Genomic DNA, 20,983 nt, shown 5'->3' with positions numbered 1-20,983 from the left:
CTCAGACAAGTAATTACACCTCTGCATGCCTTTCCTACTTGAAGTCTATTTAGACTGTGACTGAGGGCAGGGATTGTATTTATACAGTGCCTGGCACAGTTTAGAATATAAATGTTGCATGATGACATGTAAAAGGCTTCTTGACAATTGAGTAGATCAAGCCTGTGAGCCAAGGCTCATTTAGGTAAGATTTGCACTAGAATAAATTCCATTCACTGCAAAGTAGTTTCTTTTGATTTATGCTCAGGTATACAAAATCAAAATCTAGCCCTGTCTATCTGAGCCAAGTTTCACAATGTTAAAAGGTCTTGATTCTCCAGTCAAAGAAATTTCTGTCTTGAACTTGATCTCTCTTCTCAAGAGATGTACAGGTTTCCCTCACTTTATTGTGGGTTCTATATGTGTGAATGCACTCTTATGTGATGACCCTTTTTATACCAAAAATTCATTATATGTGAGGTAAGGTCACTCTTACGTGATCTGTGTGGTGGAAACCCACAGTCAGCTGCTTTGTGCAGTACATTGTGGGAGTGACACGCACCAAAATATAGTCTCCGGTAGGGATCTGTGCTCCTCCCTCATTGTCTGCGACACTTATTTCTGTAGTTGCTGTCCCCATTATGATAGTGCCCTGTGCCTGCATGTACTGAGTACCAAAACTGTCTTGCGAAAGTGGTAGAAATGGGTCTGGGGATCAGTACAGTTGAAGTCTTGGAACATATTCCTTTTTGTTACATTGTAAAGCAGGTTCCCTTTACGCGAATTCAAGTTATGTGCTGTTTTCCAGGAACACATGCATAGCATAAAGTAAGGGAAACCTGTATATTAACATGCAGTGTAGAAACCAAAGCTATTTTTTTCTTAAGTTTCATGGTGGAAGGGATCAAAACACCAGTTTTTAAGTTTAGCACTTGCACTGCTAGGTACAACAGAGAAGTTACATTCCAAATATCCTCATTTCTAAATGTCCTCTGTTGCTTTCATGGGAAGAAGAATGTGTTACTATTTGAGGATGCTCCCTGCCTCGCAGTCAGTCATAAGGAACTGATTGCCACAACCTGTTTGCTTTGCTGACAGCAAAGCCTTCCTTTAGAAAATGCACACAGAGATGCCCTTTCTTCAGTAACTTTCCTGCATAGTTTTACATTTCTTGCTTGGCTACAACATGGCAAAATTCACTGGTTGCACATCTAGACAGTGCTAAAGCAAGAACTTGACTTCTTTTCTTATAAAACTCAACCGGCAATGGGACTGCTACTGGTTCCTCCACCGTGGGTCAACTGAGAACAAAATGATATGTCACAAATGACAGTTCAAAACAGGTAGTTTTTCAAGGAAAGAAGGTCCTTAGTTACTGCAGTTCAGGTCCTTAGTTAGTGCAATCTATCCTCATTTGAAATTTAGGAACTTGTGTCAAATAGGACAAGATAAATTTGGTCTGCATCAAAATGCATCCTCAGCTGCTGTAATCAACAGAGTTCCACCGATGTCACTGGGTCAACTCTGCCTCCGCACAACTGAGAGTTCAGTTCCCACTACGTTCAAGGAAGTAAAGTAAGCGCATATGAGAGTACCTGGAATATGGTAACATTAACAAGGTGGTAGGGAAAGCATTTGAAACCAAAAGTGATTTAGGTAGCAATTTTCAAATTGGAGCAAAACTGAAATTGCAGTGAGCTGGCTTAGGTGGGGTTGCCCATGAAAAGCAAAGGAGTCAGAAAGAAATTTCCAAATCTTTATTTGATAAAGGCATAAACAAATCTTATGGTCCACTTGGAAGTCACCTTCACGCACATAAAACTTGGCTAAGGATCTTGCTTTTCTTCTATTACTGCCCAACCCTGTTAATGTTCTCCGGGGAGCTGATGAGTGAGTGTCCTGGCCGATTTCTTCTTTTCACATTTTTTTTAAAAAGCACACTAGTCTATTGAAAATCATTTTAAAGGATTTTAATCATAGCAAATGTGTCTGAACAGGTCTCATAAAATCAACATTTCCACATATACAAAGGACAAGACACCAGAGATTGGCATACAAAATTACCATATATTAAAATTGGGGCTAGTATAGGGGGGAAAACAAAAACTCGCAGACTTTTTTTTTTTTTTTGACACAATCTAGGACAAAAGCAGCAAGCAAAGAATGCTTTTAAAGACATTCAGATTTATAAACAGCAGTCAATATCCTCTTTAGAAAATCAGCATTTGGCAACATTTTGACAAGACAGCCCAACAGCTCAGCTCCTCTCTCTATAGGGCTACACAGCCTTTCAAAAAAAACAAACAACCACTTCTAAGATAAATTATGCATGTTACTGCTAATGAAACATGTCAAAAACTTCAGTTAACAACCATTTGATAGTATCAGCCTAGCTTGATCAGAATATATAATTAACGGGGCTGGTGGTGGGCGCTGAAGAGTACTGGAGAGGGGAAAGGAGCACATCAACTTGGAGAGAACGCAGGGCTGCAGCAATACCTTGGATGCCCCCACCTTAACAACCCTCATGGACCAATTACCAGGACTGAAAATGGTTTGAAAACTTAGGCTGCAGAGAGGAAATCATAACCTAGGAAAATATAAATGAATAGACATTTCTCACTTGGATTAAAAAAAAAGTATATTCATCTTTGTAAAAGAAATTATAGACACACACAACCACATACACACTAACAATATGTTTATATCTCTGTGCCAGCAAAAAAATTTGTCTAAAGAGGCAAATATATCTTCAGAGGAGCACTGAGGCCTTTCAGTTGTCATGATTGTTTTGAGTTATTTTAAAACACTTCCTGAAGATTATTTACACCAAACCAAATCATTCCCCAGTCTCACTCCTTCTTGTTGGATTTGCCAATATAGCCCGTGCTGCTAATAAGGTTAGTTCAAAACATAAAAGGTAGGCCATAGCGACTGGCTTTCTGTGACCAGCTAGTTACAGTTTGCTTGCAGCTCTACTGGAGCTATTAGAAATAGTGCATCTGAAACAATCTAAACTGAAATCAATCATAAGTCAGCTGAACTGCAGGTTGGAAAGTTGGCAAGTGGCTTCCCCAGAGAACATGGCTATGTGTGTTGCCTCAATTACTACTCTTTTCAGTACAACTCTCCATATGGCACAATAGACCATGGTTTTCTGTTTTAATTGTCCACAGCAAATGCCCAGTCTGATAGGTAGAAGAAGCACCCGGCAACTGTTCCCTTTGAATTTTCCAGCAACTGCTATATAGCTATACATCTCATCAGCTTACTTGCAGGGTTTAAACACAACTAGGTACTCAAAGATCCTCTGCAAAGCCAGGTTTAGTTTCTGCAACAGGAACTCCACCGGGACTCATTTGAAGCACAGTTGAAAACTGGGGGCACCTCTGCTTTCCTCCAACAACATTTAAATAGATACAGAGCAGATGGTATAAACATGACCTGAATTTTAAAAACAGCTTCACTCTTTTGTGTGCGTCTGCTTTCGCTCTCAAGCACTGCAAAACAAAAACAACTTAAAAGGAAAAAGGAGGAAAGGCAAAAGAGGATGTAAGCAGTGCAGCATTCTCTTGACTGCTCAGTAACAAGAGCAGCAAGTTAGGTCTGCGGCCAACCTGCAGGCTGTTTTTCCCTTTTAGTACAAAGGTGTGCATAAGGAACAGAAGTTCCCCAAGTCATGGAAAATAGAGGTGTAAATGTCTCTGTCTTAGAGTCTGGCATGGTTCTCACATTACTCCTAAGTGGTCCCTAAAATCATTTTTCATAATAGCCACTAGACAACAAAGCATAAGACCTTATTAGAGCCCTCATGCAAATATGTTTGACTGTACCAATGATATTTATAATATGCCTTTCTAGACTGAAGCATCCTAGGGAGATGGAAAAAGTTCCTACTTTACTAGTTCAGGACACATTGACAATGATAGTAGGCCAAATCCTGTTCACTTGACGCACATAATCAATCCATTTGAGCCAAATCCCATAAACCGGATTTAATGAAAAATGTATTTCCCGAGGCAAAACCCAGGTCATTGATTCAAGGCAAAGGTTTAGCAATCTGTTCAGGGAACAAGGAATTTTTCCACATACCTATTTTACTACTGTTGATCAACGGCTACTTACTGCAGATTTATAAAATGATGATTCCCTTTCCATATGTTACATATCATGAAGATCCTCATTAGCTGATCCAATCAAATTACTTAATGAAGGATAAGGCCTGGGTATGATCTCAGAACTATCTGTGTGTACATCACTACAAAAATTCAAAATCTAAACTCTCCTGTATCAATACAGCAATGTGTGAGCACATTTCAATCTGCATCTTAAATGTGACAGCATGTGACATTTTGTTAAGATTTGTGGTGCCATCACAGTTTTCACTTCTTATAGTATTTATGATATATTACAGACAGATGCACACCTATACATTATGAAACATATCAAGGACAGAAAAATTCAAGTCACAAATTTCCATTTGTTTTCCCTCCTCCCCAAAAGAGTCCACCAAATCTCAAACTTCTACCACTGATGTACCTACTAAGAAAAAAGAAGAAAGAAAGAAAATGAATGAAAGAAAAGAAGAAGAAATGCAAGGACAGTACTATTTTATTTTTAAAACCAAACTGAAAAAAAACATTTTTTGTTGTTGTTAATGTTCAGTTTGGTTTTAATGGGTGATGGGTTGCTGTTTTCTGTATCAGGGTCATAATATTTCAAGGGTGAAATATTGTATCTTATTTTGTAAAACGGATAATGTGGTTGATCATAGATAGAGCAGATAAACAAGTTATTACAAATATCACTTTCTATTAAGTGAATTGAGGTTGCTCCATGTTCTGTAGCAAGCTGCTCCTACTGTTTAACATCATTCACAACACAGCACAAAGAGGTAGCACTTACGGACAATGTATCAGGAAGGAGGTATATACAGAAGGAAATGTAATCCCTAAGAGGAAAAAAAGAAGGGATTCTATCTTCTGTAATGAAGAAGAACAAGCAGTTATTTAGCTGCTGTTTCTTCCTGTTAAAGGACTGGAGCAAAAAGACCCAAACTAAAAGCAGTCAGATGAATCAAGTATCAGCAATAACAAATGCAGACAAAGTTGGGTATATTTCGTTTTAAAAAAGAAAAGAAAAGAAAATCCCCATTTAACTGTTCATCTTGACAGTTACACTGGATTTTTTTACTTCTCTGGAGCTGTGACAGGTTTGCTCCGCCTGAATGACTGACCAAAGGCACTAAATGTTGCAATCCTTTGTACAGCACAAATTACACTCATTACTGGTAACATTTTACTGCCCTTATCTCTCTGATAAATCCAGCTATGGAGTGTGCTGATCTCATCTTGTCCAGCCCAGATGGAAAAAAACCATGCAGCCTTATTATAGCTGACTAGGTTCAGCCAGATCAACATGAACAAGAAACTCAGTTACATCAATCTATAGGTTTAGTAAATGCCTTAGCATTTTCACTGCAGCATAGAAAAAAGTGATTCAAATCAGGTTGTTTCTCTAGGGGGTTTTTATTACGGTCACTTACAATGTTCTTGGTTTGGTAAGTTTTGGGGGGAACTTTTTAGAGAGGATGAGTTAAAGACTCAAGTCTGTCTAAAATGGGAAATTAAAATAGAAATAATCTTTTGGAATCTTACTACAAACTTCTGCATTCAAAAGCTTGATACCAGCTGTCCTCCAGGATTTACAGTGACAGAAGCATCTTCTAGTCAATCTACTTCTAAATTGCAAAATAAAATTATGTTCTTCTCCAAGGCAAAGCTTACTTTGCATAGGCATTTGATATTCAAGGCCTAGCTAGAATTCAAGAGGGCACTTGAGCACAGGGTTATGTTCATCCCTATTCAAGGAACCATTTAAGCACAAACTTCAAGCATTTGCTTAAATATATTTGGACCTGCTTAAAGGCCCAGGTTATATGCTTTTCCAGATGAAGAGGTTTTCCTGAATCAGGTTCTGTAGTCCTATAAGAAGAACATACTTCTTCAGCATATCTTTGGCATTTGAGAAGCATTTGTGAGCATTATTCCAAATTGGGTAAATAAGCTCTCCAATTGGCAACTGGCTAGAACTCTGAGAATTGTGCCTGCCTTTCTTCTCAGGGGAATCTAAGCCTTTCAGCTGAAATAGGTTGGTTTAAAAGGTTTCATATCTACCTATCAGTTCCACTTTCTTATATTCTATATCATTTTTCTTTGGAGTGAGGCCAGACATGTTTACAATGATTAGCTACATTTCCCCTTAACATTTAAAAGAGGAGGAAAACTAACTACAATATTTGTGCACTGCTGAAAGCTGCTATGAATCTAGTTATTTATAGGGACAGGACATTCATTTTCCAATATTTGAGAGCCTATGTACAAATTAGATTTGGACCAAAATGTGGTATTTTAATCTGGGTTCAAGCAACCTGATAGGTTGGGGAGTTTTTCAGATCTTGAACCAGATTCAGATGCCTCTAAATGGGTCTAACTACAAAAAAAAAAAGACTTGGCTAATATATATAACTGGGAACCGGGAAAGAAATATTTATATGGCATTACCCGTGGCATTACCCACATGCTTTTATAATCCTTAAAGTAAGCAAGAAAACATTCATGGGCAAACAGCTATTCAAACTTTTCAAGTTGATGAAAATTAAGGAATTTGGAGAGTCAAATAGTGGGGGGGGGAAACAGCTCTTTGATCAAATCCCTTTTTCTCCTTATATAAAAGCAAAGTACAACAGTTGTACCAAATAGCCAGTGCATGTGTCTTAAACCCAATAGTTTCTCAAACAGATGGGACAGCGGTGTTAGCACAGAGTAATCTTTAGCTTTCTAAAGAACTATGTGGCTTTTAAATGAGCATTTCCAATGTTGTTAGTCCAGCTCATTTTTGTTTTGGGACATGGCAGCCTGTTTTCTGGATCTTCTACACACATACAAATAAAACTAAAAAGAACTGATTTATCAAAAAGACCTAACACCAATCCACACACACAGGTCAATGAGGTTGCTCTTCAAATAATTGTTTCATTTTCAAAAACACTGAACAGGCTCTCTCAAGTTTCTTAATTAGGGAGAAAATACAACTATCTAAACATGCAGCCTCGAAACTATAAGGGACCAGAGGACTGCACAAAGCAAAACATGAAGTTTCAAGTGCAAGCTACTCTTGAGATATCATATGACAGAGACCACTAAACCAATTTGTTTTAAATGAGCTCAGTGTTTCCACACACTACATATAACATGGTTCTGGATACTGCTTAGGTCTTCCCTGCCAGCTTAGGCTAGGTACAGACATTCAAAAAGCCCAAGGCAGAATTGACCTAAGTGACATGGTTATCTTTAAGCAGCATACTTAGATCAGTAGAGAACAGAACAAATGTTCACTCTTTGGTGTGGAAGGGGGGGTGCAAATCTTAGACTCTGCCATTTTTAAATCAGTCCATGTGTGTTACAGGTATGGACCGGTTTCCAATCACTTATACCAGTAAAAGTGTAATGTCTGTACCTGGCCTTAGCACTGCCCCACCTCCTTTGCACCCTGTGTTCACCCCAAAGCTGTCATTCTCATTCTCAACCATCTCCGTTCTGGACACATTCAGACATTTTGCTCATTTCAGGAGACTGCACCACTATTCATGCTTTCCTCCTTGCATAAGCCCTTGATACTCTCAAAATTCAGCTACCTGCCCCTGCGCCAACACAGTCCCTAGGCAAGCATCAGTTTAATGGCTCCATACCTCAACACCAGGCCAGGGAGCGGGTCCAACTTTGATCTAGGTTGAGAAGCCCTGTGCAACAGGGAACGAGGAACTTCAGTGTCCAGCAGAGCAGGGAGGTCCCAGCCAAGGCTGTAGAAGTTACAACACAGTGGGAGCCGCAGCTCACAGTGCATGAAACCCAGGCAAAGATGCCAGGTCCTCCACATAGAAGATGCTACCACAGAATGCGCTCCACTACCATCCCAGAGTACTCAGCCATTCCAGGTTATTGAGGCCACAATAATAATTCTCCCTAACATGGCTGTTCTGCGTAAGTAGGAGTGCAGCACATGCTACAGCACATGCACTCTCCTCAGCCTTCCAGCATTTTGCTTAAGCCTATGGTGTTGACAGACACACATGTGCATCCCTATTGTCATTGTTGTGATATTGTTACTGAGGAGGGAGGGTAAGGAAAAGGGAGAAGGGAAATAATTTTTCCTGCTGCAAGTTCTAATACTTGTGAAATGCAGTTTACGTTTAGAAGAATGCTTGACTGTTCAAATTCAAAATGAAGCATTTATCAAAGCATTAACAGTATATTTTAAAATGGGTTTGCTAAATGGCTTCAGGAACCAAATACTAGGGCTGTGCAAAACTTTGGGTGGTGATTCAATTCAGCCCAATTTGGTGGCCAAATCTCCAAATCAAATCAGGGGACCAAGTAAAAGGTCCGAATCAGTTCAAAGCTCTCCAAATATTTGGAAAAGATTCAGAGAGCTTTGATGATTCAGGCAGTCCCTGCTCACTGCCATAGGGAGCTGCAGCCAGCTCCAAGCTGGAAAGTACTAGGGGTGGGGGAGTGGATCCCTGCCAACCTCCCCCCAACATCCCCTGCCCATGGCTGTCCCTGCCCACCCCAGCTCTCGGTACCTTAAAACAAAAGCCCCAGTGCTCACCGGGTACTGCTGGGCAGGGGGGTAATCCCTGCTGCCCCCCACTGCCCCACGCTGCATGGGGGACTCTGCAGGAGCCCCATGACCCCCCCCTCATTCCCCCAGCCTCCACCATGGGTGCCCCAACCAAGCCAGCTCTGGCCCATTAGGAAAAAAAAACTGGAGAAAAGCCCCAGGACGCACCGCTCCTGCAGTGGCCTCAGGGCTTTGGGGGCTTGTGCACAGCCCCCTACATGGTGTGAGGCAATGGGGAGCAGCAGGAATCACGCCCCGCACAGCAGGCATGGTAAGTCCAGGGGTTTTTTGTGTTTTTTCTTTCTTAAGGGGCTGGAGCTGGCCCAGATGGGGCATCCATAGGAGGGCTGGGAGAGCAAGGCAGGGATCAGGGGGCTCATGCAGAGCCCCCCCGTGCAGCATGGGGCAGTAGGGGGCAGCAGGGATTGCCCCCTGCCCGGCAGCACCCAGTGAGTCGGAGCTTTTTTTTTCCCCAAAGAGCCAGGAGCTGGGGCAGGCATTGCCAGGCTGGGAAAGCAGGCGGGGGATATGCCTGGCCTGGCTGAATCAGATGAATCAAATCGGGACAGTGATTCAAATCACCAAATCGAATCGCTGTCCCCCGAATCAGCAGAATCCGAATCCAAAGTGAATACTAGCCACTTCGCACAGGCCTACCAAATACTCATTTGACGGGGATGCTTAGGAGCAGGTGAGAATTGACAGCCAGGCTGCTCAACTTGAGAACTGTGAAAGAAGAACTTTAGTTTATTATCAGCATGCAACAGGTTAAAATGCCACCAAGAAAGAACTGAAGAATAATCGCAGCTGTCAGACTCAGCAACAACACAGAGCACAGGAAAGGTCACTAATGTGCTGTAATTCCATTGCAGCATTTCACCAGAATCTTACCTTGCTAAATGACCTAGCACAAAGCCCTTTAATTTTACAGTTTATGAGTCCTTCCAGTAGCCTCCTGGGTGATGTTCAATCTCATCTGTCATGATGCATTTCCCCCATAAAAGTCTAAAAATAAAAAATGTCAAGCCATGTACTCCATGAGGCTGGCAAGAGGAAACATGTTAAAGCCAGTGATCCCGCTAAATTTATGAACTACAAATATGGAAGTTTCCTGCACGGCTTAAAGTAGTTTACTTAAACATGGCTTGAATTCATGGAGGCACATAAAGTTTCTGGATTGTTGTTCTGGCCATTCAGCAATGAGGTGGTAGGGTCACCTTACTGCAATAATTGTGAGCATGGAGGCAAAAGCAAGGTAAAACCACAAGCTGTGTGCCCAAGTCATGCAGTAATCTAGTGCAGGGCTATCAAACTCCTTAGCAGTTAGGGGCTCCACGCCACAGGGACTATATGAGCAAGAACCATGGCTCCCTCCATCTCCCTAGCTACAGGCTCCCCCAGCATCATATGGGTGGGCAGCATCCCTCTCTCCCCCCATCGCCTTGGCTGCAAGGCTCAGTCGCTGCACCAGGGATGAAAAAAATGGAGGGACCATAATTCACTTGATTGCACTCTGTTCCTGCTAATATTTAATCATACTGGGCATCATTAATAAAGATGAAAATTTGGACTTAACAATTACTTCACATTTACAAAACATTTGAGGTCCTTGACACCTCATTAATTGCATGAACAACCACTAATCACATTTAAAAAAAATCCTGCATACCAAAATTGCATATTCTGAATTTTAAAATTTACTGAACAAAAATTTCACAAAATGAACCTTAAATTCAGTTTGTCAGGAAAGCACAAGCAAAAAAACCAAATAAAACCCCCCCAAAAACCCCCAAAATCCAGAAGCTGACATCTTTCAGATAAAAGCTACACACCCTGCTAAACAAGCAAATAAATTACACATTCATATATGGAAATTTATCCTCTAAAACAGGTGCATGAATAACTCCAGACAAATGTATTATAAATGCTTAGTATAAATAATGCTTGTTAAAATAGTACTGAAGTCACCAAAAAAAAGTTTTCATCCTAAGAATTGAGTAGTGATCACGAATTACTGATGAAAAGCAAAGTTTTCATTCTAAGAACCGGGTAGTGATCACAAAATATTGATGAAAAACAGGTGATTTGTTTTGGCACAAATTTGGTGAAGACCTCAAGTTTCATATAGATTTATATTTTTTGTCACAGAAATAATTATATCAGCATTTTCTTAAACTCAGATCCATATAGTATTATTTTTGAATGCCAGACACTGGACTGAGGGACAGATCACACTGCATTTTTAACGTATGAATACTACCCTACTTAAGAAATGATGAAACATTGTACATTACAAGATACCATACTTCATTTCTACATGAGCCAGCGTAAGGCAGTATGATCCAACATGATATGGAAATTGCAAATTTAAAGTGATACACTAACTAAAGCAAAAAAAAGAAACATGCCTGTAACTCCTAGTCAAAAATATAATTTTAACACGCATACATACACACACGCACACAAAATCTTGAGGTTTTACTTACTGCTTTCACACAAGGGCTGTCAGCAGGCAAATGTCCAGATCAGAAATTAGGTCAGACGTGCATTTCAGCCAGCTCTAACAGTAGAAGACACTCATACTAACAAAACAGTGTACTGTTACATAATACCGTGTGGCAGTCTGCTAATATGATACCTATGGCAATAATACCAGATGAACCCCATATTTGCCTGTTGTGCAGTGCATTATACAGTACACTATTTTAACTTAACTTTTGATTTGTCCTTCATGCTGCACTTTGCATATAGCAACAAAAATGTAGGACTTTTTAAGACAGCCATTACTTGAAAAATGAAGAGAACCTGTTTCACCAAGAGCTTAAAGTAGACATTGTCTAGTCGCAACAAACATTAGCATTGGACATGTTGGGCTCCCTGGACTTGCTGCTCTAGTCTGCCTGCTTCTTGGAGGCACTCATGAGAAGCACAGCAAAGATGGTGTAAAAACGCTGCTCTTCTGATCCAACAGCTTTCTGTATACACAATAGTTCCTCTGCTACAAGTTTACATTACTACAGCGTGCTAGGCAGTGGAGAGGCGTGACTGGATCTACCTCAGAACAGGTTAGGATCTTAGTGGACTGGACCACCAAGCACAGCATGAATGCTAATCCCTAGCAGCGATACAGGTTAGCAATTTCACACCACGTGCATTTGGCTTTTCTGTGCCATCCTTCTGTATCCCACTTACGTGGCTGTCTTCAATCAATTTGGTTATGGCAAACATTTGTCAATCGGGCACATAAACAAATCTGTGCACAGTCTCCTTGCATGGAATTATGATGGTATCAAATAGGTCATATTTGGGGTATTTGCTACACAAACAACAATAGATAAATTTAGCTTAATAAGTACTAGAAGCTTCATCTTCACACACAGCTTTACATATAATACCGTAACAGTTAGGCACATCTATGCCATTCCTAGCTAATACATATGAAAAAATAATGCTGGCATGTTTATGAAAGAGGAATCTCACTCTAAAGAAGATATGTACTCTGCACGGTATGCCCAAATGAGAATGATGTTCATCATGAAACAAGCTCTATTTAGTTACACGGATGCAAAAGTATCGACTTATCTTATAGGCCTAAATTAGGCACCGTACAGTTGGAACAATGTTCTCCAGTGTTATTACATGGTCTTGAAGCATCTCAAATTAACTACTAAAAAAGTGTATGAGTCATAGACCAGAGGTCACTTCCCCAGTGAGGCTATACCTGTGTAATGGTTTATTCTTTTCTCTAGCAATAAAAACAAGGAAAATCAATAGACTTCACTGCCTTATTGGAGCTTTTTCTAACATAGGTGCAGTTCCAAAACTCAGATTCAAAATTTCAGCCCAATTCTGATATGCCCTTTCCCTGGGAATATAAACTTTCTCTGCAATAAATGAATATGACTTCTTGCAGCAGGTGTTACTCACCTTAAGGGCATAAGATTTTGATCCTTTAGGAGCTGTGAACTGCTATCACATGAGTGTCAGAATATCAGCCTACAGAGGGAAAAATACTCTTCCCACTTCAGTCTCAAATGTGTACCTCTGAAATGAGGTAAAGGGCCCAATTATGCCCTCTCAGATTTAACACCCATGTGATTCCATTGGTGTGGGGGAAGAAGCACAGACCAACTGAGCATCTGATCAGGGCTTGGTTTCACTCCCAGGTCTATGTCCCTGGGCAACATCACTTCAGCTCTCTGTACCTGTATCCCACCCTTTGCCCCTCCTGTGTAAACCTTCCAAGTGAGGCCTGTCTCAAATAAGAAGTTTTATATAGACCCAGCACACTCTCATGTGGGTTGGCTAGGTCTCAGTGAAGTTATTTATCATTTAAGCTGCTCTCAGTTATACAGATTCAACTTCTTTGAAGGAGGTGGCAAAATTGGTCCCAAAGTCTAAGCAAACTGCGGTTTGTGTTTTTTTAAATCTGGTTCTTGCAGGAAGACTGCCCAGCCATTTCTGTACTAATCCCCATGAAAGTCAGATTTTCCAAGAGCCTGCTGACAGACCCGAGATGAAACAGCATGACCACTGTTTATACTTCACAGCCATACTCTGTGATGTGGCTTACACAGAAACATTTTAGCTGCACTATTACATCTCCCACTTACTTCATTTTATTGCTTCCCAGCTTGGATCTCCATTTAACATAATGTTTGGGAATTTGCATTGCTACATTGGAAAACAAAAAAAAGGAAAGCAAATGACAAACACATATTACATAAGAAACACAATTGCTTGTAAAATGTTTCCTTTTAAAAACTACTGTACAACTAACTTATTTTAATTATGTGCAATTGAAAATATATAAAAAGCCTTATCAACTAAATGATTTTTTTATAAGCCCCTCCCCCACCTTTAAAAAAATGCATGTGGACTGGCACTGAATAATCTTTACTGAGTCATACATCAATTCTCATGTTTCACTCTACTTATACAAAAAGCATTTGGGATTTTAATCTACTTTGTTGCAAGAGAGAGAGAGAAAAAGAGAGAGATCATACCATATACTTTTACAGTATAACCAGCTAAGTAGACATCTTTAATCTCACAACATGATAAAAATCATTATAAATTACAGTCCCTTTGATAAATGATTATGGTGACACATGCAGTCATCCTCAGTGCTGCTACCATCAAACCACTCATGATTTTCTCTGTACCCTAACAAAGAGGTCTCATGTTTCACCTTTTCAGGATTGCCTTTGGACTATCAAATGGCTGCCCAGTGCCAAGTATTCTGTAGCAATTGGTCAATGTTGCAGTGCATTGCTCTCTCTCAGTCCCATCACCATCACACCACCACTGCCTTCCTAGCCCCTAAATAAATGCACAGGAGTATTCTGGGAGCAGCCCCTTTTCAGCCGCAGGAAATCACAGTGAAGCGCTTGGAAATGCAAGACATGTTGTGGAGCACGATACCGAGGAGAAAGACCAAGACGCATGCCACCAAGATGACAGTGCAAACCCCCGACCAGGTGGAGCTTTTCACAACACCCCTCCTGTTGTGCTCCTCTTCTCCAACTTCCTGTGGGATTCCACCTTGCAGAGGCTGCTGCTCGGCTGGGATTGTCACCACAGTGACAGACTTCTGCTGGTTACCTGGCAGGAGGCGGCAGCCAATGTCTCCGGGCAGCAGTGCTCTCTCCTTGGAGATGGGCAAGGGCAACATGTAGCATCCATTGCTAGGAAGTTTGATAAAGACAGGGGTGTGCTCTGAAGCATGAGGAATTGCAATCACAGCAATGACTTCTGGGTCATCAGGCAGCTGGGAAACAGAATAGCCTGGTGGCAACTTAGTGATACCTCGACACCAAGGGCATCTCAGGTCTTTCTGGCTGGTTCTCATCTGCTGAAGGCAAACAGAGCAGCAGGTATGTTTACAGTCCAGTAACTTGGGCCTCCGTCGCGGGCTGTAGTAATTGAAACAAATCTGACATTCCAGTAGAGAGTCCTGGGACAGTGTCTCCATTGTAGCCCTTATGGGGAAACACTTAGAGAGCCTTGCTGTATTGTCCAAAATCTGAAGTCTGGTGTAGTTTCTCTCCTCCCACTGCTGCGTCTGCGTACCTCACCAGTGAAGGGCAATGGCTAGGAATCACCATGTAGGTAAGCATCAGACTTGTCTTTCAGTATCTAAGAGAAACAGAAGATTCAAATGAACAGGGTTATTTGGGAAGACAAGACACAAAACTAAGAGGAAAATAAAATCTCTGATTTTATAGTAACATCATACTGAAAGGGACCTGTTCCCTGCAAGCACAAGCAATCATGTAACAGAAGTTAAGTACAAAACAGATGACAAAAACAGCCCCTCCTGCATGCTATGATCTACAAACAACCCACTAACATCCATATACTAGGGCAGTGCAGGCCAACTTTTTTGTCAGATATGCCAAAAATTAAGGCTCATGTCCTCCTTGAGTACCACTCCAATCCCTTTCCTCTGTCCCATCTGCTGCTCTGCCTTCTCCTTCCTGACCTGTGCCCCCAGTCTGATCTGCAGCTCTTTCTGCTCCCTGATCTATCTGCAGCATCACAAAAAAACTGCCCATGCCGCTAGTGCCACATGTGCCATAGATTGGCCACCCCTGCACTAGAAGTGCAATATACATTCAGTCGAATCTGCATGCCCTACAATAATGGAGAAATAGACTAGATGATGAAGGTCAAGTCTTTAGAACAGGCTCTTTTGGACCTCAATTTCTGCAATCCCCAGAACCGCAGGTCTGTACTTGATGTTACTTCTACCTGATAAAAATTGAAGCTAGCATCTGAAAAGGTGGTCTCAAAGCCCATCTTATGATTTACATATATATATTTTAATAATTTCTCAAGGCCTGTTCAGCCCTTAATAACCCTGTATTTTCATTTAATCCTTTAAAGCCTCAAGACTTTTTAGCTAACTTCTACGTCTGCACAAGGTGAAAAATGCAAGTGCTTACACAGGCACCTCTGTTACACTTGTAAAATATGAGCAGAATGGGTGAACAAGTAACTAGGCATATTTGTGTGCAGCAAAAAGGAAATGCATGCTTTTATGCAAAAGAATTTCTGTCTGGCCACAAGAACAGCTTGGGGGAATAGTTGGGATGTCTTCATTTGAAAATTTAGATCATGGCCATCAACAAAAATGGAAGGTTTCATAAGGTCTGCAGAAAGACTTGTTGCACGGAAGTGGAAAGGGATCTTGGAGTCCTAGTGGACTCCAAGATGAACATGAGTCGGCAGTGTGACGAAACCATCAGAAAAGCCAATGGCACTTTATCGTGCATCAGCAGATGCATGACAAATAGGTCCAAGGAGGTGATACTTCCCCTCTATCGGGCGCTGGTCAGACCGCAGCTGGAGTACTGCGTGCAATTCTGGGCGCCGCACTTCAAGAAGGATGCGGATAACCTGGAGAGGGTCCAGAGAAGGGCCACTCGTATGGTTAAGGGCCTGCAGGCCAAGCCCTACGAGGAGAGATTAGAGAAACTGGACCTTTTCAGCCTCCGCAAGAGAAGGTTGAGAGGCGACCTGGTGGCTGCCTATAAGTTCGTCAGGGGGGCACAGAAGAGAATTGGTGAGTATTTATTCACCAAGGCGCCCCCGGGGGTTACAAGAAATAATGGCCACAAGCTAGAAGAGAGCAGATTTAGATTGGATATTAGGAGGAACTTCTTCACAGTTCGAGTGGCCAAGGTCTGGAACGGGCTCCCAAGGGAGGTGGTGCTCTCCCCTACCCTGGGGGTATTCAAGAGAAGGTTGGATGTGTATCTAGCTGGGGTAATGTAGGCCCAGCACTCTTTCCTGCTTATGCAGGGGGTCGGACTCGATGATCTATTGAGGTCCCTTCCGACCCTAGCATCTATGAATCTATGAACAATGGCTAAGCATGCACCTAATTAATATATTAAATAATCTGTTATTAATCCCATTCTCCAATATTCATAATCACACTAGTCTGTCTATTAACCTTTTTGGATGGCTTTTTTTTTTTTTTTTTTTTTTTTACTTACTCTTGCCAGGCTTCATGTATTTTCTTTGCTGTTACATCAGGAATTTTGCCTCGTTTTACACAATTTGGTGGGGAATGGAGGCCGCAACACATTTTTATACGTTTTTGCCTTCTTCTATTTCAGTTTATTTAAAAGATAATACTCTATTCAACATGCTATATGCCTGTTACAAGTTTCAACTTTATGGAAATGTAAAATGGAAACCTGGGATTTGCGGGGCTGGATTAGGCTACAGGACTAAATGGACAAGCAGCCAAAACTAGATCCTCAGAGGAGGAGTGGGCTAGTCCTGCTATTGTCGCTGGTACAGCTTAAGGAAGATTTGTACCAAAAGCAGATATGGCTCATATCGCCTTATCAACTACTCATGAATTACCTTGGCCACTGGTCATAGTCACAGGCAAATCCAGTGCCATGGTCTCACTCACTGCGGGGACCCTGATCTAGCCCCTGCCCCTTCCCCCACAGACTGACCGGATAGGCTGGGGTGCCTGCGTGCCCCCCACCCCAGTCTTGGATAGACTCCAAAAGGCTCCAAGATCTATCGCAACAGGCTCTGAGATCTACTGGTGGATCAAGATCCACTGGTTGGTGACCACTGTCCTAGAGTATGGCTTGATCAGCTCCACTGGCTAGTGAATAAAGGAAAAAGCAGTATTTCACCTACAGTATGCATAAACTGAAAGTCTCCCTTATACAGCCTGCACAAGAGCAGGAAACAGCAGAGTAGAGGAGTCTTACCTGCTTTTTCTGCCACCCCCACACCTATGTAAGGGCCAAGTACAACTTGGTCAGTCATGGGGAATATTGGTAGACCAAGTGAAAACATTCCAACTGATGGAAACAAATTTGAATTAATTGCTTTGGGTAAATCTTAACATTGTACTGGAATCTAGGAGAATGGGGAATATTGTCTCAGTATGGTATAGGAGATAGTTATTCATCATTGCTTGACAAGAAAAATTAAAGACACAGTACAGGTCATAGAAAGATATGTATTAAACATACTTGAACACTGCATCTATAAAAATATATTAGATGTCTAGAAACCCCTGGAATAAGAAATTCAAAAAGGAAAAGAGAAGACATATGGGAAGATGGGCCCAAAGGAGGGGCAAACTGTGGGTCAGAATGCAAGGTGGTCGGGGAGAAAGGGACTTGGTAGTGGGGGTCTACTAGAGGCCGCCACATCAGGAAGATGAGTTGGGCTTGGAATTCTCCAGACAGCTCTCAGAGGCCATATGGTCAAGGGACATGGTTGTCATGGGTGACCTAAATTACCCTGACATCTGCTGGGAGGAGCAGTCAGCTAGATCCAACCATTCATGTAGGTTCTTATCATGCATGCAGGGCCTTCACCTAACGCAGGAGGTATATGGTCCCACTAGGGGAAATACCTTACTGGATTTGGTGCTAGCTACAGGGGATGACTTGGTGGGGGATCTACTGACACAAGGTAACCTAGGGGACAGTGACCATCACTTGATCGAATTCAACATATAGAGGCATATAGGCTGTGCAAGCAGGGGGTAGCTACCAAGGCGGAGTACACCTACTTGGCCCGCACTTGAAGGAAAGCAGTCAGAAAGGTCAAAGCAGAAATGACATTTAGGCTGGCAACAAAATTAAAGACAACTAAAAGTCCTTCTTCAGGTATATGGGGAGTAAAAAGAAGGTGCAGGGTAGCATAGGACCTCTACAAGATAAACTAGGGCAATTTGTGTCAGATAGCAGAGGCAAGACTGAGCTCTTCAATGAGTTTTTTGCCTCTGTAATCCTGAACATGAATCAGGACAAATCTCTCAACTGGGTCACAGACAGGCACAAAAAGGAAACCAGCCCACCAACCGTTAGCACTGACTTAGTGAAGGAACACTTGGAGGGGCTGGATGTGTTTACGTCAGCAGGCCCAGGTGATCTTCATCCAAGGGTGATGAAGGAATTGGCTAGTGTCATAGCGGAGCCACTGGCACAGCTATCTGAGTACTCCAGAGGACTGGAAAAGAGCCAATGTGGTCCCTATTTTCTAGAAGGGGAGGAAGAAGGATCTGGGTAACTACAGACCAGTTAGTCTCACCGCTATCCTCAGGAAAACCTTTGAAAAAATTATTAAGGATCACATTTGTGGGAGTCCAGCAGGAAAAACAATGCTGAAGGGCAACCAGCACAGATTCATAGCATGTAGATCTTGCCTGACTAACCTTGTTTCTGTTTATGACCAGGTCACAAAATGTTTAGATGCAGAAATCAAGGTAGATGTCATCTACTTGGATTTTAAGAAAGCCTTCGATATGGTATCTCATCCTATTCTCACAGATAAACTGAGCGGCTGTGACATAGATGATTACACAGTCAGGTGAGTGGCAAATTGGCTTAGGGGTTGCACACAGAGAATGGTGGTGGATGGGTTGGTATTGACCTAGAAAGATGTGGGCAGTGGAGTCCAACAGGCCTTGGTCCTTAGACCTGTGCTGTTAAATATCTTCATCAGTGACTTGGATGAGGACATGGAAAGCACTCTATCCAAATTCGCTCATGATACCAAATTATGTGGTAAAGTTAACATGCTAAAGGGTAGGGAATGAATCCAGGTGGATCTGGACAGGTTGGAAAAGTGGTCAGAACAAAATAGGATGCAGTTCAACAAGGTGCTGCATCTAGGGAAAAGGAATCACCAGCATGCTTACAGGTTAGGGGAGGACCTTCTCAGCAGCACACTAGCAGAAAAGGATCTTGGAGTCATTGTTAACACCAAGATGAACATGAGTCGTCAGTGTGATGAAGTGATCAGTAAAGCTTTATAATGTATTAGCAGGTGCATGATGAACTGGTCCAGGGAGGTGATAGTTCCCCTCTATCCGGCATTGGTCAGGCCACAGTTGGAGTATTGCATCCAGCTGTGGGTGAGGGATGTGGACAACCTTGAGAGGGTTCAGAGGAGGGCCACTCATATGGTTAGGGACCTGCAGGCAAAGCCCTATGAGGAGAGATTGAGGGCCCTGGATCTCTTCAGCCTCCACAAGAGAAGGCTGAGAGGCAATCCTAAGGCTGACTACAAATTCATCAGTGGGGGGCAGCAAGGAATAGGAGATGCTCTGTGTACCAGGGCAAGCCTTGGAGCAACTAGGAACAATGGCCACAAACTGACAGAGAGCAGATGTAGGTTGGACATCAGGAAGAACTTCTTCACCGTAAGGGTTGCCAGAGTCTGGAACAGGCTTCCAAGGGAAGTGGTGCTCTCCCCTACCTTAAGGGTCTTTAAAAGAAGGCTAGACATGCACCTGGCTGGGGTCGTCTGACCCCAGCACTCTTTCCTGTCTATACAGGGGGTCGGACTCGATGATCTGCTGAGGTCCCTTCCGACTCAAACATCTATGAATCTATATCCACAGCTGGTATAAATCACTGCATCTCCATTGAGGATCTAAGGACATTTATACACATGCTCCAGGAGGTTGGTGGGGGCGCTTTAATTAGGGTTGTCTACAATTAAAGTGCCCAAAGTGTCATGTATATCAGCATCCCCTCATTGTAAAATGGTGGTTGGGGCGCTTTAACTAAAGCTGATCAAATAAGCTTTAGTTAAAGCGCCCCCACCTCCATTTTTCAGTGTGAGGACACTGATACATGTGACACTGGAGTCTGCTGGAGCCCAGTAATTACTGTGCTCCAGCAGACTCACTTAATCAAGTCTGCTCTGCCATGCTGTAATTACAGTAGGTTAGGGCAGCCTTGATGTACGTGTAAAGGCACCCTCTCTCACCAATATTTTAAAACATTGCATTAATTGGTGAAGTTCCATTAAACATTTCTGACCTTCTTTGGCTCCCTTACACCATCATATCTCCTTATCTAGGACCCTGTATGGTTATCAGACATTTGCATAGGCTTCTATCAAGTGTTTTCTAATTGACACTTCATTTCTAAGGCTACAAACAAACTTCACATTTGTCACAGGATAAACCATTTCCTACCAGGGTAAAGTGCAATCAGATGCTCTTGTCCACTGTCCCAGGAAAAATCCTAAAAAGGTTCACAGAATAAGAAGTATTAACAGTTTATTCTGAAACGCCGCAAAGTGCATCTTAAAGGTTATCCCAGGATTTCATCACTGACTCAATGGCATTCAGCCTCTCACTAAACCCTGGTTAGAAGTGCAATGTGTGTATACAACAACCCAGGATATTTCTGTTTGGGGACAAACACAGGGACAACTTGTCCAGGGACATGTACAACATCTATTCCTAGCTTCAGCAGAATATGAGTAATTGTGAAGATGGAAATAAATAGGTTATTTAGAAGTTAATTAAAAAAAACCT

At 42.1% G+C, this 20,983-nt stretch overlaps 1 protein-coding gene across 4 annotated transcripts in view; it reads right to left on the bottom strand.

The window, feature by feature from the left end:
- Positions 1-1,934: 1,934 nt before the first annotated feature.
- The window catches only part of RNF152 (ring finger protein 152), a 66,620-nt gene continuing 47,571 nt past the window's right edge, over positions 1,935-20,983 (bottom strand). For 3 of the 4 annotated variants that reach the window (XM_090039321.1, XM_090039320.1, XM_090039323.1), the window contains exon 2: positions 1,935-14,799. In XM_090039321.1, coding sequence (XP_089895447.1) covers positions 14,024-14,635 — 612 coding nt within the window. In that variant the 5' untranslated portion in view covers positions 14,636-14,799 and the 3' untranslated portion in view covers positions 1,935-14,023. Of the gene's footprint in view, positions 14,800-20,638; positions 20,688-20,983 lie in introns of all 4 variants that reach the window. The other variant, XM_090039322.1, reaches the window with a different exon arrangement.

Source organism: Crocodylus siamensis, chromosome 3, assembly GCF_052110815.1.
Source record: "Crocodylus siamensis isolate JL-2025a chromosome 3, ASM5211081v1, whole genome shotgun sequence".
Classification (NCBI taxonomy): Eukaryota; Metazoa; Chordata; order Crocodylia; family Crocodylidae; genus Crocodylus; species Crocodylus siamensis.
Note: the sequence above shows the minus strand (reverse complement) of the source record. Positions and strands in the feature narration are given on the sequence as shown.